Genomic DNA, 16,303 nt, shown 5'->3' on the forward strand with positions numbered 1-16,303 from the left:
AGTGTCAGAACGGATCACTGCAAGTGATGGGATTGGCACAGTCAATGTGATCTGATGCAGGGTGTCGAGGCCGTTCCGCACCCCCCCGGTCACCCGCCGCCCGTCGGGACTTTTCCATTGAGCTCGCTCGATGTCGAGAGCATCTGACAACGAGGGTACAATAGCTCTATCAAACTCGGGCGGGTACCCTTTACAGGATTGACTGCATAAGTGCCGCAAGTATTGAAGCACGGTTCATGAGGCTGGCAAAAAATTACCAAAATTACCACGGCAGTCGCTTTTAATGGTTAAGGGAGCTCCAAAGCGTGAATGGACTGCGACAAGGACAGATTTCTATGGTATGTGTACTTCATAGTACCCGGCTATGCTACGTCTCTGTCATGTCGTCCGCTGCTATGGATGGCAACTCAAAGAGGAAGTCGCTATCCTTGCCTGCCTATCAGACCCCGTAGGAATCTTGCAAGGGGAGCATGGATGAAGCCTGCAAGACCGCATCTCCATGCGATTGACAGCTTCAATAACTTCTCTGACGAAAGCCCTGATTGGACTTTCTTTCTGTGGCAGAAACCTGCAGAAACCACGCTCACCAATCGTTCCCTGCTGCAGCGTTGCTGACAAGGAGAATTATGGCTACCATTCCTCAGAACAGAGCTCACGAATAGCGAGGACAGATCCGAAAAGATATTCAGTCGGCTAGAAGCCCCTTCGGAGGTGAATCATGCTTCTAGTTCCTCAAGCAAGCACGGAGGAGGGACACAGACGGACAAAGAGGGCAACAGCCATCGAAGGCTGCAACAACAAAAAGTTCCGGCTACCTAGGTAGTCTTTGTACTTTTTAACTTTGCTAGACTGAGACCAGAGTGTTTCAGGAGAGATCGGCAGCTGGGGGGTCTCATGCACATCAACCGCTCACTTACCGAGAGCCCAGCAAGCCCAGGAAACCCAGGACCCGTTCTTGAGAGAACTGGCAGTCTGGATGGCCTCGTTCGACCCTGGTCACAGCAAAGCCTCCAAAGGAAGATCCGCTCCTCACACGCTGTTTGGGATTGACATGGGTTCAGCACTTAGATCGTCTGTCAAGATTCAAGCTTGCATCCTACTACCTTAGCATTCGAGACCTCTTCCATTCCTCGGAATTGCAGCAAAACCTCGCGCTCCACCAGAGATATCAGTTATGATCGGATAAAATGCTCCCAATTCCGATGGAATATTATAATGATTTCCATTTATATCCGTCTGTTCACGATTCGATCATCATAACAGCCCATATTAATGCTTTGAATTCCTGCCGAGCCCTCATATGTCTCTCGTGCCCTATACTACTTTCGGCATATCACCAATTCGCCAGCCAATCGATGTGCTCCCTTCAGCTCTTCTCGATGTGCAATCCTTTATGCCCCGCAGTCGAGCTCCACCTTTGAGACTCGAAAAGCGTCATCCTGATTCTCAAGAGCTTCGCTCCTGGGCAATCATCCGAGGGGAGAGCTTCTCATCTCGAGTGACAGTGTGGCACAGCCGGAATAATTTCTAGCCTCAACAATAATACGAAGCCGCGATGAGCGGAACAGGCCGATGACTTGTGTTTTTGTCATGGTTACCGTCTAGGATAACCCACAAAGGTCACCTACCAAGTGTCATTCTCGTCGTTCCCTCATCGACCTTGAACCTAACGGTCGTTTACTCCGTAATATTGCCCTGTGGGTCCAATCGTCCGTCCTGTCAGTGTCGTGGATAAAAACGGACTTTTCTGGGATGCCTTCTGTTCTAGATCATGCCCTCTTCCAGATAACCACGATGGTGTACTATTCTCCGGAGCACTCTCGGACACGGGGTGGCCAGCATCAAGAATCTTGATCTTTCTTGGCCACTTGGCTATCACTCTGCTTGAGATGCCCTCATTCGCAGTCTTGCAATTTGTCATCGGGTTGCCTTGGACGCTGATTTGAAATTAGCAATTGCAAATCTCTTCATCGGTTCAATGATTAGCAGAGGATTCGTCCGTCAAAACTCTACGGCGATTTTACAACAAGCAATGAGTGAGCGCCGGATCCTGAGAAAGGTGGAAATGCCGCATTGCCGCAGCTGCACAGCAATTCTGCCAGTGCCGAGATGTCCTCTCTAGTTATTCGCTAGCCGAGCATACTCGGAAGCAGCTTGAGAGCCTCGGCCTCGTTCTGAATTTCCGGCCTCGTGGCATACCAATAGTCTGAATTTTTACTTGTATAGATCCCATTATCGAGACATCTAAATCGTGATTGTCATTGCCAGCCTGAAGCCAATAAACCAGACCTTATGCCGCCAAGACTGTGAGAATTAACTAAAATAGAAGAGGGGAGGAAATCTCCGCACGGAGTCAGATTGAGCCAAAGTATGGCACTATGGGTCCGGAGCAAATACGCTTTCAGTCACCAGAGCCTCTTGGTATGAGCCTGTTACTTCGACGGGCTTTCAGTGTTCCATGATCCAAGCCGGTCACTCTCTACCAACCGACATATCTCGACCAAGACTTCTTTGTGATATAAACCCCCGGCTGAGAGATTGAATAAATGGAGGCAGCTTTCCCTCCAAATTGCTCCGAACGGCCAGCGGAAGAGGCGTTGAGCCAAGGAAGCCGGGATGGAGCCTCCCCGATCATTACCCAATTGATCCCCCCATGATGGAGTACTTCGTAGACTTTCGAATTTGGAGTCTCGGTTCTCACTTGGCTCTCAGGAACCAGGATCAAAATCAACCGAAGGACGGAGGAACCAGCACTCAGCTGGTCATGATTTAGCAGAACATGTGAACCGAGCCCTAGCAGGCTAGCAGTGGACAGGTGGACATTCGAAGCCAACCGCTCGGCGACGGACTGCGGCCCCACCATCCGGATTCTCACCAAGTCTCAGACTCTCATCTTTCAAGCCTAGGTTAGAGCTGCTAAAGAAGGTTGACTGAACATCTCCGCGCTTGAGCACCAGCTCCAGACCGGAAGGATCAACAGAGATTCTGGACTGCCCGTTAATCAAATTAACTCACTTTCACTTGCAAGGATCAGTATGTTAGGCGCCGCTTCAGGCCCAGGAACGAAGACCTGTTGGGAAATCTCCGCGCACTGACACTCGCACTCTAAGCGGGTGATTATCGGCAGTATAGAAGGTGGGACCTGAAGGGAACAAGAGACTCTGTGAGAATGGACCAGAGTCACCAGACCCATTTTGTCCTTCGTGCGACTACTTCGGAGCACGCCCGAGGGCCTAGGTCGAGCTTCAATCAAACGTTCTGTGAGCTAGGCGAATGCCTAGGTTGCCGTGTTCATCATTACTTTGTTGTGGCCTCGCTTGAGATGCCCGAACCTAATTACTGGCGATTCCTACTGAGATGAGAAACAATGCCGGGCCCGCTGCAGGAAATCAGTTCCGAGGATGAAACGGCAGGGGAGAGTTTCTGGCTTGTTTCGCTGAGGTGCTCTGGGAAATATTATCCAGCCTTCTTCAAACATCAAAGGAAAGCTTTAATTATTTCACCGACAAACATCCACTTCAGGAATGTGAGCTGTACAATGCTTCGAGGCGACTTTAGCGCTGGCCGGTCGCCTTGCAAAAGCGCTGTCTCCTGATATCGACACGGCCTGGATTGGCTTATCACCACCTCATTTAACAGAGCAGTACCTTTGACCCCTCGACAAGCGACTCGGACGCTCGAGTCTTGTACTTTTGAGAAGCCCGACAAGCGACTCACTCACTCTTCCGGCCATTATTACTCGTTAGCATGCTCATCGTTTCTCTAAACAAGGAACGGTGATTGGGCGCAGTCTGAGACCAGCCACCTCAACCGACCGTCATCGTCTCGAGATTTCAGCAAAGGCACAGGCACGAAATACGCCTCCCAAATTACCGAGCTGGCTCGGCCATCAATCGTCTGTCGAAGTCACTATAGTACTGGCCTACTATAACCCTCCTAATCGGAAGGAACAAGAATCGCATTGTTGCCAACCACTCAGTGCTCACTCGAGACAATGCACATGTCATTCACCCACCACGATCCATCAGATTCAACCGCTACAGGTGTCTGAAAAAAAGTAAACATTCCGACAAAGAAAGCAGTCGGTAATTGTATCTATCAGTCAGCAATGCACCAGCGGTGATGACTATCAATCGTATTAGGCGCTTGAGTCTCGACTCTCAGTCTCAAGTCCTGACAGGGCGAACAAACTCAAGGGATCCATCCCCTGGTCTTCCGTCTAATGCACGTCTTCCCGCTGATTCCCTGTTCTTCTGCACCGGCTCATCGATGAGTTATAGTTGGGTCAGGAGGCGCTTAGCTTATGCATGCGCACCGAAGGAGGCAGATATATATTTCTTCATTTACCTGCTCCAGTTACCACATGGGATGAGCGATTTAATGCTTTCATGATATGAGATGGCACCGCTATGATAGAGATATCGATGAGACAGGCTCAGTATACTTCATAACTATTATTAATGAGTGAGGTTTAATATACCTGCTCCGCGAAGTGAGAGACAAACGCCGTCATCATCCGGCAGTCCCTTTTCGATAGAATTGTCTCATCGACGACATACCTATCTGGGCAGACACCTACGCCATCTTACACATCTACGATAATCAGAGCCTCGCGCGAGACCATCAAACTTCCGCAATCTGGCCTCTTTACCCACTCGTATCTTCCTATGAAAGAAATTCGGCGTCCTAGGTCGGCAGTCGCATATGCCATAAGGCGCGCCAGCAAAAGCAATAAGCAATGCATACTTACATATATCGGCACAAACAACCTCCTTTTCCCCGACATTGAGGTACAGACCAGGAGGAAGGAAAGTAAGCTCCGCCACTGGGGGCGCCGGTATTGGGTAGACGTATTTCAGCCTCGTCTCTAGGTTTTCTCCTTTTCCCTTCTTTGTCGTTGCTATTCTTCCCCTTCAGTACGGAGTAAGTACATACGTCGTCGAAACCGGTGCCAGCTGTCGGCTTCAGGAGAGAGAAGACCCTACGCCGCTCGCTCGCCGTACTCTGTAATCATGCAACTCCAGTTTCAGTTTCAGTCCCAGCGTAAGCGTCAACGAGTGCCAGTTAGGCGCGCTGTAAGTCACTGAATGATCTCTCTCCTCTCCTCTAATCCCCTTCCAAGTCTCTTACGCCACTCCAGCCCGGTCTCCCAGTATCATTCCCATTCCCCTCCCCATCCCTCTTCAATGTCATGCCCCTATGTCCTATATCCTAATCCTATATCCCATTTCCAACACACAACATATGTACAAATCTCTAGCCCCAACGGTCTGCGTAACTACCCCTATAGCACATAGTACATAGAACATAGTACATAGCACATATACATACCTATTCCAATCCCAACCACCAAAAGCAAAACGGCCACTGTACATACAACATACACCCTACAAGGTACACTACAGCGCCATATGCCACTTTCTGCTTCTGGAGCAGCAAGAGATGGACACGCCTTGCCTTGCCTTTGCCTTACTTACGTGACCTCACCTGCCCGACCGTCGACCAAGAGATAGGCAAGGCAAGGCTGGCTGGCTGGCTGGACGGAGGTTGTACAGAGTAGCTAACCTGCACTGACTGAGGTCAGCGTACATATCACGGCTCTTCTGTCATAGGTGAGGTGAGGTGAGGTGGGACTCAGATGTCCACTGGGTATTGGGTGGAGATGTGGAGGCGTGGTCATGGTCATGGTCATGGTCATGGGATGGGATGGGATGGGATGGGATGGGGACTCGGGCTGTTGTGCTGTGTTCTATGTGCTGTGTGTTGTGTTGTACTGTGTAACCATGGATGGGAGGGAAAATTCTACGGCGCCCGATGGTGTTGCTCTTGGGTAGAGTTACAGTGAGGACTTGAGGGATGTGGTCATGGGGTGAGACGAGGACAGGAAGGGAAGGGAAGGAGACAGGAGGAATTGGATTTGAGGTGGTCTCTTTTCTCATTTCTCTCTCAGTGTACGTACGTGGTGACCACGACTGGTACGTGGCTGCTTGGAAAGAGGTGGGAATTTGTACAGTACTGCTTGATTGCTGGCGCTAAACTCAATATCCTCGATAGCAAACATTGGTAACAAAAACAAACATACTCCAGCCCCAATGCGTTCATGCTTATGCCCATGGCTGCTCCTGCCTCTGCCTCTGCCTCATGCTTCATGCGTTCCAAGTGTCAGAAGCATGTTTGACAGCTAGCTACGTTGGCCGTGCAGTGGTGCCTGGATTCTTCTGCGCGGATCGCGACTCGCCAGGTCCTTCGATCGCCAGGGGGGAGTCATCGTCTTCCTCCTCGTCGTCGCTGGAGAAGTCATCGACCGCTCGGCCGCGACGGCGATCTTCTTCTCGTCGTCGCCGGCGTTCCTTGATGTAGTCTTGATATTTGGAGTCTGGTTCTTGTTAGCATGTACCCCTAAACATATGTAGTGCGATGAGCGTACCTCTGATTTCCTGTGTTTTGACGGCGTAGTTTTGGATTTCTTCCTTTGACAAGACACGCAAAACAATCACATATTCCGGTCGCTCTTCGAATCGCTCCTGGCCCGCCTCGAGTGCGGCCGGATTGACAAGGCGACGGTCAATCTTCGTCCATCGCGCCCCAGGCGGGATGCCCTTCTTGTGGGCGTCTTTGAGTGGCGCGACGCCTTCTCGAACAGGGTTCGGCTCTTCGGGGAATTTGTCGCGCGGTGGCTTCAGAATCCCCTTAGGCGGTGCATCAGGCTCCTTCTGGCCAGATTCGATCTTCTTTTGACTATCCGATGGCTTCTCCTTTGGCGAAGACTGGTCGTGGTGCCGCGAGCGAGATCGGTGACGGTGCGGCTGGTCGTTTTCTTTCGAACTGTCAAGTCCGTTCACCTTTGGGCGGACCGACGGCTCCCGTCGATATTTCTTGAGGTCGTCATCCGACGTGTATGCGTCGGAATCACTCTCAACGCGCCGCCTTGAGCGCCGCCTAGACCGGCTGTGCTCACGATGCACTTTGTCGCGGCTGCGATGGCGATCGGAACGAGAGGTGAGATCGTAGTCGAGGTCGTCTGTGTACCCGCTGGCTAGAACGGCTGTCCCCAGGCCACTGCTAGAGACGGACGGTGGAGATAGCTTGTTGGAGGGCTTCCTCACATGGCTATCGTGAGACTCACGGTTGCGAGCGTCACCATCGGGTCGTTTGTGCTCGCGGTGGATCAGACGGGTGTCGTTGTAATCGTCTCTGTGCGAAGAGTAACCCTCATCATGGTCCTGGTGAAGAGTGATTGAGCGTGGTGATGAATGCTGTCGCACACCCGCTAGGTCAAGCTCACTATTTCCGTAGCCATGTGTCGACCGGCGTAACCCATCGCGATCCAGCTTTTCAAATCCTCGATGTGTTGGTGGCGGTCCCTGCGCTCGCGGATCCTTTTTTGCTAGGAGGTGACGACCATCAACACCAGTAAGGCTCAAAGGTCGGTCTTTCCTAGCATTCCGGTGGTACTGCAACTTGGCGACTGCCTCTTTCTCAAACTGCTCGCGCGGGTTGGTGTAGGAATAGGCATCGTAATCGTCAATGTCTTGGCCTTTCCGAAGACCTCCGGACTGAGGGTAACGTCTCCTGTGTTCGTACGCTGGGTATGCACCATAGGGCACCCGAGTGTTTGACCCCCGGCCGGTATCGCTCGAGTAGTCGAATGACGAAGAGTGGCGATGGCGCCTATGGTGTTTACGAGAAGCAGGCATGAGGTAGCCGTCCCGGTCTTTGAGAGGGCTGAGAGGGCTGGGAGACCGGCCATAATCAGACAATACCACAGGCGAGCCTCGAGAGAGCGGAGAGGGTATATCGAGTCTGCCGTGGGAGTCTGTCGCGGACATGGTACTGCTTCTTTGTCTGGGTCGAATGGCGTACTCTGTCCTCAACTTGGTAGGTTTGCCATGGTCATGATATGTCTGCTTAGAGATTGGGTGGGCTTCGAGTCGCGGTCCGACGGGGTACCGAGGATCGTAAGAGGGCGAGTAGGGAACGTCGGAACGATAGCCAGTGTAGGCGTGGCGGCCAGCCATAGGGTCGTAGGGATCGTAGGAGGAGCTGAGCTGAACCGTGCCTGTAGAAGCTCGCATCGGATCGATTGTATATGAGTTGCTGGGTGATATGGGCCGGTAGCGTGCAGCGGAACCCATCTCGAGTCCGGCAGACAAGTGGCTGCAAGGCGCGGCGCTCGAAGTGAGCAAAGAGCTGGAAAGCGAGATGCGGGATAGGAGGAATTGGTTGGGATATCGTTGCAACGACGCTCTGGCGGTTGCAGGAGAAAAGAAGCTTTTCTCTCCAAGAATTATTGGAAGGGTTGAAAAAGCAATGAGATTTCTGGGTTGCGACAAGAAAAAAAGCAGCCTGAAGCCAAAGCCACCAGATGTGGGGATCTGAAACTTGGTGGATATCAACGCCCGAGACAACCGGCAATTGTATGCAGGTTGGGCCGTTGGAGAGCCACAGTAAAGCGGATGGAGAGCGGTTCTAGAGGGTCCAATGAGAAGACAAACGGTGAGGGCAGGGAGAGGGAATGAAGAAGATGACGCCGATGACTCGGGACGGGAAGCCTTGGAGCCTGAGATTGTTGAGCAGCGGCGGTGACGACAGCCCGACGACTCCAGCAGGAGGGGCGAATCAAATGACAGAAAGTGCCCGACGGAATAGAGTGGGGATTTGTCTCGAGAACAGTGATTTGAAAGCAATTAGTTAGATATCTAGACTAGTATTATTGTTGTAGTCTGTGTAGAGAAGATCGAGAATCAAAACAGAAGAACCGTGGATGACGCCGGGGGTCGACCTTGGAATTGAATCACGTTACCTTTTGGCTGTTATTATCCCCCGCACTCTCAATCCCTCTACTCCCTATCTACTGCTCAGTGTTCTGCTCTGCTTCTCCTCCTCCCACCTAACTTTTCATCTATCCTTCTTCCGCTGCACGCCCGATCAAACTTAATCCATCGTGGCCTGCTCCAACCACTCGGATTGCCGTCCTTAGCTCCTCTTTGGGGATCATGGGGCTTTTCCTAACCCCTCCTCGGTCGCCACCCTCAGTTTCACCGACTTGACGAGCGGTGGCTCTCTGTGAGATCGTTTCCCAATGGGCTCTCCACATGGCTAGCAGCCAGTCATTGGCGTGCATTCATCTTTTTTTGCACATTATACTCTGCACATGCATGACTCGAGGTCGCTAGTCTACGCTGCAGAGGCGGTCGACCTGCGTTGCCGATTGCGGCTCAAAATAAGGGTGCATGCCAGCAACGACAGCGCGCTCCGTTCTTCCTTTGATTCCGTTCAAAGAGGGGTGTCGCGCCGTCTCTTGACTCTCTCTTGCTTGTCGGAGAACTCCGGTTTGCGTTCTCTCGGTAGAAGCGCCAGATGGTTAGTCTTTTCTATCCTCTTCTGACTCAAGGCACACTTTGTATTTGCCCCAAGCTCGGGCAATGAGCCTCAACATGAACATAATCAATCCCAAGTCACTGATAATGATACTTCCTTTGTCCGCTGACGTCATGCCCATTGTAGCTTGAAACATCCATGTTTCAAAGAAGTCAAACATGACCAGAGGGTTCCTCAAAGCTTCTGTCAAGATGCTCATTGTTCTTGGCCGATGTGATGAAAATCTGCCTTTCAGCTATCCAGTACCCTAATGCCCTCGCCCTCCGTACGTTCGTCCGATGCCGATACTTGTCACGGGTTTACCGGGTGAGCCTTGTACAGGCTTTGCTAGTCACTCACCGCAAAAACCAGATTGGCAAAAGGTCGGATTGGCCTCGGCGGGTTCGCGTTCTTGCTGCAAACCCTTAGAGTCATTGTTTCCGTCATGGCATCTTGCCCCAGTCGCTTCACTTTGATTGATATATCGTGAAATCGGAATTCGCTCACTGTCCCACGTCATTCACTCGGCGAACGTCGTATCATTATACCAGGGCTCACTCTCAGGCACACGGGTGAAGGAATCTTTGAGTCTTTACCCATATGAGGGGCTCAGGCTTGCCAACCGCGTAACCTATTCTATCGCGCACTCCGTGGGTTCGCCTGGTTCCTACCTACCGTTCGCGCAATTGCACAAGTGCTGCCTGCTTGGTTTGATCCTTCAGCGTCTCCTTGCTAAGATGGCCCATCATACTGGATGCTCGCTGTGTCATTGGGGAACTGCTGGGACATGTCGCCCTCATTCGGTTGGACGGGGTGACCGTGGGCTTTGCAACCGCCATAACCCAGAAGGTAACCTTCGCCCATACTCTTCCCCGAAGACCGAAATCCAACATACGCAGCCCCGGTTCACCTGAATGCCTTTGATACCCTTGCCAGGACTGAGCTGGAACATATCCTACTCGTCAAATAGTCGCCTTGTTATCTGAGTGGCTTCGGCGGGTCCGCTTGTTGACACCTGCCAAAAACGCCCTGTTGGTTGTTGCAAAGCTGTCGCAGCAGTCTATCATGTCTTCACTGTATAAAGTTCTTGATCTCCTTAGCTTTTGCTTTCACTATCGTTCACTCTCAAGTTCCAGTGCAAAGCATATAATTACCATCTCCGCTCTTCGCTTTTTGTCTTGCAGTTTCGAGCTCTAGTCCATATCATATATCTTCCATAACCGTTGACGCTTTACAATCCCTTCGCACGCCTTCTCCTCTCAGACGTCATCTTAAAGTTCCACGCTAGGTAAGCCAGTAGAACTGTATGTTGCAACCATCGCCATACCACTAACATTTGGTTAGCAACAATGGCTGTTATATCGAAGTGTGAAATGCAGATCTCCGGATCGCAGCGCTCTACGCAGGCGAATGGCCCCTTGATTCAGTATACCAGGCCCAGCATGGCTGGATGGTGGACCTGCTGCCGCTGCAAGAACGATAATAATCCTTCTCTGACCGAAGGCCAGTGCTCCTCCTGCAACCACACCAGGTGCTATTCTTGCACGGCCTATTCATGAGCCTCGCCACCCCAACAATGAAGCTGGGACTTGGAGCAACGGCAACTTCCAGCTCTTCCTGATCATTCTCCCTTGGCGCTCGTCCATCCTTTTCTTGATCCTCTGGGACTGTCTCCAGCCATTCCTATCCGTTTGAGCTCGCTGAGGTCTCTTCTTCAATTCTCTTCTTCTCATTGAGCTCAGCCTTTCATTGACGATCTTCTCTTTCTTTTACTGATTATTTGATATGTGATTTTTGCCCCTGTTATTTTACCTTCTTCATGGCTCTGCATTTGGAATTTCTGTTTCCCTTTCACTCTGTACCATATACCCCCTTAACCCTTCCACCTTCTCCCGCACAACTTTCGGTATCTCTTATGTTTTAGTTTCTTGCTATTTCTCTTTTCTAGAATTTTCTAATCCTGTTGCCCTTTCACGATGTATGATAGACAAGACCTGACCTAGCTTTTAGCATAGCGCGAGCGATGAACAACACATAGATCTATTTTGCGCATAGCTATCACGATACAAATGCATATCCATATTTTACCCTTGCCACCATCTTATCTGGACGTTAGCAAAGCAAACAGCCACAACAAGTCTAATCATCCTCCAAAAGCAAAGAAAAAAAAGACAAAAAATCATCGTCAAAAATGTCATCATCATGAAGTTGAGAGCAAGGCACACGCGACACAGAAAAAAGGCGCGGGGACGGGCTCCGGGCGACGCCTCGGAGCCAAAACGAGGCTACAAGCGTCGTGTACTAACTGCTTCGTACCTACCTCACTCACCTCCTCCGAGGTCATTTTCACCTTTCCAGTTTTTCTCGCTCTTTCATAGACCCTTCCTTGCCCTGCGCTCATCAGCCACGGCCCCATTCTCTAGCATTGCACTGCCTTTTTATTTTTTTTTCTCACGGCCTCCGCTTACCTCACTCTTGTCCCGAGGTCCTCTGATTGCTACGTGATTTAGGTCTAAGAACTAAGCTGAAGCGGAGCTAACAGGACAGCTCCAGCTGAACCTGAATCCTAGGGCCCCTGGTGCGATACCTACCCACCCAATTAAGATCGGCAACCGGATTCAGGGTCTGCCTGCCTTCGTAGTTCATACACTAAACCAGGGGCCTGAGGCTAACTTAGCTGTCGTCTACATTACATAGCTAGTTATATTACTGGAGATTAGGTGTTTGACCCCTCACCAGCCACGGCCCCAGGCATCTAGCACTGCCGATCAGCTTATCTTACCCTTGCTCTGTTCTGTGCAGTGTGCTCATTCATTATTTCTTTTCCCATTTCCATTATCGGTTGTCAAATGGATCTACCTAGGTAAGCTGGAGGTCTGAGCCCTGGCGCCCATAGGTCAGGGACAGGGTCTGCTCTTGAACGTGGGTGGCCAATGAGATCCGCGCAATCGCAGTTAAGTCTGAGGCTGTTTTGGCTTCTTGACAAGGTGTGGCGATATTATGTGAATTTACGATGCTAACGTGTGAGGACGAGGGTCAGGGTGAGGAGGTGGCTGTGACTGTGCGGTGCTAGCCTAAGGGGTTGTCAGAGACTTTCAAGTTAGATGTTACGGGTGGCGAGAGAGGGAGGCGAAAGCCTGCCTTGGGTTGCAATTCTGGTGGAGTTGATGTTGATACCTGACGGACTTGGGTTTGAGGGGTTTGCCGGGAGGTGGGTGAATTGGTGGTTGGTGTTGGTGTGATGATTCGGGTATGATGCTGCGAGACTTCGCTTGCAGGGACCTCAGCATGGAGTGGGGGAGGGGGGTGATTGGAAGCTTCCGCGGAGATATTCTTTGGCCCCCGGCCAGGTCATGCGTTTAGCGAGATGGAAATGGAGAGTAGGCAGAAATGTAATGCTGTGAGGGGAGAGAAGAGAATACGAGGTCGAGAGGTGACTACTTGTCTCGGCTGAGGCTGATGAGTGAGGTTGGGGCTGCTGTACTTTCTTGCTGGCTGGGATACCATGCTGTGTCTGGTCAAGGTCAGGTACGATCGGTCTGGTTGATGATACGTAAATTATATCAAAAGACCCTAGTGTAGATCGATATTTGGAGGGTAGGGAGATGTAAATATGACAGGGGTATATTAGGCGAGGAATAAGAGGATCCCAATATAGACATGGATTTTGTACCTATATCAGCGATATCGTGATGAGGTAAGGCCTGCTTAATCCTATAGTTGTGGTATACACTTTTTACCACTTAACGAACTATGGATGAGCTGACCATGAAAGACGGTAGAAATATCCCATGTGTCTCTCTCTACGGCTAACTATATTTATATTCCATCTAGATCATACTTAGGATCACCAGCCTGATACTTCCGAACAACCTCTATAGCATGCAGATAATCCTTCAGTTTTTGATTCAGATTCCAGCTAAGAGCATCATAGCGAACATATGCTCGGCGTGCTTTATAGAGAACGTGCTGTACTGCATCAGGGGATGGGACAAATGTTCTCAGTGAGTGTACTAAAGGTCGGCGCTGAGGAACGCTTGAGCTTGCTTTCTAGAACCATCAGCGGGAACATTCTCTTAGAAACTTGAAATTGGCTACGGGTCAAAAAATCATGGATACAAATAGCTGTCGGGGATCTTGTTGTTGGCTTGGTAGTCAAGAAGATCTATAGAAGCTCTTCAAGATTCGGTCATATGACACTACTCTGGTGCCTTGCCCAGGTGGAGATGTGTATTGTTTTAGTTGATTATATAGTGCGCTAAGCATACAAGTACAAAAGTTTAATGGCATTGATGCTGATGAAGGCACGATTAGAAATGGCTCCGTGGGTAGTTCATCTTTCGCTAATTTGGAGACCTTACCAGCAAAGCTGGTTGCAGTACAGTAATTTTTGACTAAGTCGAGGCTGCTGATGGACGGGTTGTGACGGATTTGGCCCGCCCTTATGAGTAGAGCGTACCTGGGCGATGTTGACAGAGAGTTTCTCAGCTTCCTGAAACAAGATAGAAGAGATTCTAAACGATGTCTCGTATAGGAGTCCTATGTTAGCGTAGAAGCTAAGTGGCCCGAAATGACCTAATAGAATAATCAAGGCGAATGACAGGCTCCAGGATAGCCCATGGCCGGAAGCTTAGCTGGATGTTCAGCAAAGCGTGGAGCATGTCTCCACACGCGACGACTCTCAGGCAGCCAGGCTCAGCTGGACAGATCATGTCTCCAAATGCCGCGTTCAACGCACCTGGGCGCCTATTCGCTAGCACAAGAACCTGAAGCAAGGCCACGTTCCTCAGCCTCATTGATCGAGTCAGGAAGTAACTATCCAAAGTCTTAATCTGAAACAGCAGCTCGACGCCGAAAATGCTTGTACCTATAACACAGAAATAGTAATCTACAGGAGCAGGCTGAGCTGAGCTGACCAGCGCTTAACATACGATCGGTCGGCCCGTAATCTGCATGCAGCCTGCCGCTGTCGATCGAAATGCCGATGGGCCATGTGTCCGGCCCTAAATAATCCATAAGCTGATTTCTCATGCTGGGGGTGGGTGTTTGATCGTCACTGGCCGGCTTAGTGTATCGGCAGGTCCGTCTGTAGTGTAAGAGCCGTTGCAACCTGGCAGGGACTAGGGTTGGAGAGGGGTTGGATATGTACCCCCCGAGGAGATCCGAGACGCTGTCCGACGGCTTGTACATGGCTTGTTTGAGGCTTATGTTTGACATTCTTAGACCCTTGATGTGAGACAGGGCTGAGAGCAGTTAACTTGTTCGTTTGGGAGATGCTATCAAGCCTGGATTTCAAATCAGTATCTTACAATCTAAATATCCGTTGCACCGATTCTATTGCGGCCTACCTGTCAGAAGTCTGCGCCATTTAGGGTTGGTGGTACGGCCCCAAGGGCGACGGTAGTTGAGCACCCGAGGCGGGGGTAAGTCGAGTTGATTTGGAATCGCTAATATTAGAAGACTTGACTCGGCTTCGTCACACCTAACAAGCTGCTGATTCTTCTGTTGGTGGGTAGAGGTGGAAACGAGAATACTAGTTGGGAGTACGAACATTGATGTAGGAGACATTTGAGTGCTGCGCTTGAGGTAGGAGGCTGAGCATTAATTGAAGAGAAGAGAGGAGTGTCAAGCGTGAAGTCGAGATACTAGAGGATGAGGGTAGTGTGTACAAGCCGGAGAGAACACACCTTACCGGATTGGGAAGTGACACCATGTCCCTTCCCCCACCAAAATCACCGGCAAGATCTCCAACACATGCCAATCTAAAGCTTCAAAAAACCACTCCTAGGATTTTTCAACAGCTGCCTGTAACAAACCCGTATAATTCAGATGTTCCGAATTATAATGAAGAGAACCAAATCGAATTCCCATTTGCTCCCTACAGATGACACCGACACAGCCCCTCGCGAACAAGAATGAGTCAAAGCCGCAAGAGCATGACCGCACCTCTGTGTCATATCCTCGATACGAAACCGCCCTGAAGGGTCGGTCGGTAGGTAGGTAGATCCATCTGGGATCCAGAAATCCAAAATGGCCGGAAGCTAAAACGAAGATCTGGAAAAGTCGGAGCTGAATGCCCCAGGCAGGATCGTATCCCACAGAATTGGAGAACAAACACCGCTCTTTCGCCTATGTTTCAGGGTCGAATGTATAGGGAACCGGCGGTGATGGACTCAGGGAGGGGACCACTCGGACTCGGGTCGGGCTGTGGCTCTGGGGCCCGCACCGCTGGAAGTTGACCACCACTTGTCATCTTTTGCATTAGCTTCTAACGGAACAACGTCACGGAGTTACTAATTGCCCACTAAGTACCATTATAGCATAGGGATACTAATATAGCAGTGCACTTCTAAGCTGAACCTGCGGTTGGTGAATCCACTGGTCTGGGCCTGAGGCAGGGCCGAGGCTGCACCATCTCCACTTCTTGCTAGGGTAAGACTTGAGGCTGATTGTGGAGGGGCCATGGTTCGTTGGTCTGTCCTTTAGTGCTTCAAGGATCTTGAAGATGATGTACGCTGTGAGAGATTTACTGATCCTTTGAGGGATGATTTCATGCTGTGCAAGATGTTTTTTTCTCTGAGACAAGCTCGTGTCATCGGTGATCTTGCCTGCGTATACGGGCTGTGAGGCCTCCCGTTCCAGCGTTCTGGTTAGCTACTCGAGACTACTTCGTAAAGGTAAAGTTCGGATAAAAATAAACTTTCAATTATGATTCGAGTTTCCGATCTCAAAGGACAAAAAGAAAAATTATCTAGCAACAAGAAGATGCAGTTGAACTCCAGAAACGCCCCACTATCCTCCAATGCAGCACATTAAACCCAGAGCTGTGAAATCATAGTGGGAAGACCAGCTCCCCACTGTCGCAATAGAAAAGCCAGAGCGCTCGACGAAATGGTAGTACAATCCTGTATGTGTATGGTGGCCCCAAAATCGATATGCCCGA

General features: G+C 50.5%; 3 protein-coding genes across 3 annotated transcripts; 2 read left to right on the forward strand and 1 right to left on the reverse strand.

Moving 5' to 3' along the window:
- Nucleotides 1–154: 154 nt before the first annotated feature.
- On the forward strand, nucleotides 155–781 carry BJY04DRAFT_198149 (uncharacterized protein). Its single transcript, XM_073712570.1, has one exon. The coding sequence runs from the start codon at nucleotides 310–312 to the stop codon at nucleotides 613–615; it is 306 nt and encodes a 101-aa protein (XP_073567324.1). The 5' UTR covers nucleotides 155–309; the 3' UTR covers nucleotides 616–781.
- Nucleotides 782–5,761: 4,980 nt separating this feature from the next.
- On the reverse strand, nucleotides 5,762–8,721 carry BJY04DRAFT_198154 (uncharacterized protein). Its single transcript, XM_073712571.1, has 2 exons — nucleotides 6,428–8,721; nucleotides 5,762–6,376 (listed from the first exon to the last, which is right to left on the reverse strand). The coding sequence occupies exons 1-2, from the start codon at nucleotides 8,133–8,135 to the stop codon at nucleotides 6,186–6,188; spliced, it is 1,899 nt and encodes a 632-aa protein (XP_073567325.1). The 5' UTR covers nucleotides 8,136–8,721; the 3' UTR covers nucleotides 5,762–6,185.
- Nucleotides 8,722–8,725: 4 nt separating this feature from the next.
- BJY04DRAFT_127940 (uncharacterized protein) lies at nucleotides 8,726–9,046 on the forward strand. The gene has a single exon (XM_073708438.1). The coding sequence runs from the start codon at nucleotides 8,765–8,767 to the stop codon at nucleotides 8,936–8,938; it is 174 nt and encodes a 57-aa protein (XP_073567326.1). The 5' UTR covers nucleotides 8,726–8,764; the 3' UTR covers nucleotides 8,939–9,046.
- The last annotated feature ends 7,257 nt before the right edge of the window (nucleotides 9,047–16,303 follow it).

This window comes from Aspergillus karnatakaensis, assembly GCF_047715665.1.
Source record: "Aspergillus karnatakaensis strain CBS 102800 unplaced genomic scaffold BJY04scaffold_55, whole genome shotgun sequence".
In the NCBI taxonomy this organism is placed as follows: Eukaryota; Fungi; Ascomycota; class Eurotiomycetes; order Eurotiales; family Aspergillaceae; genus Aspergillus; species Aspergillus karnatakaensis.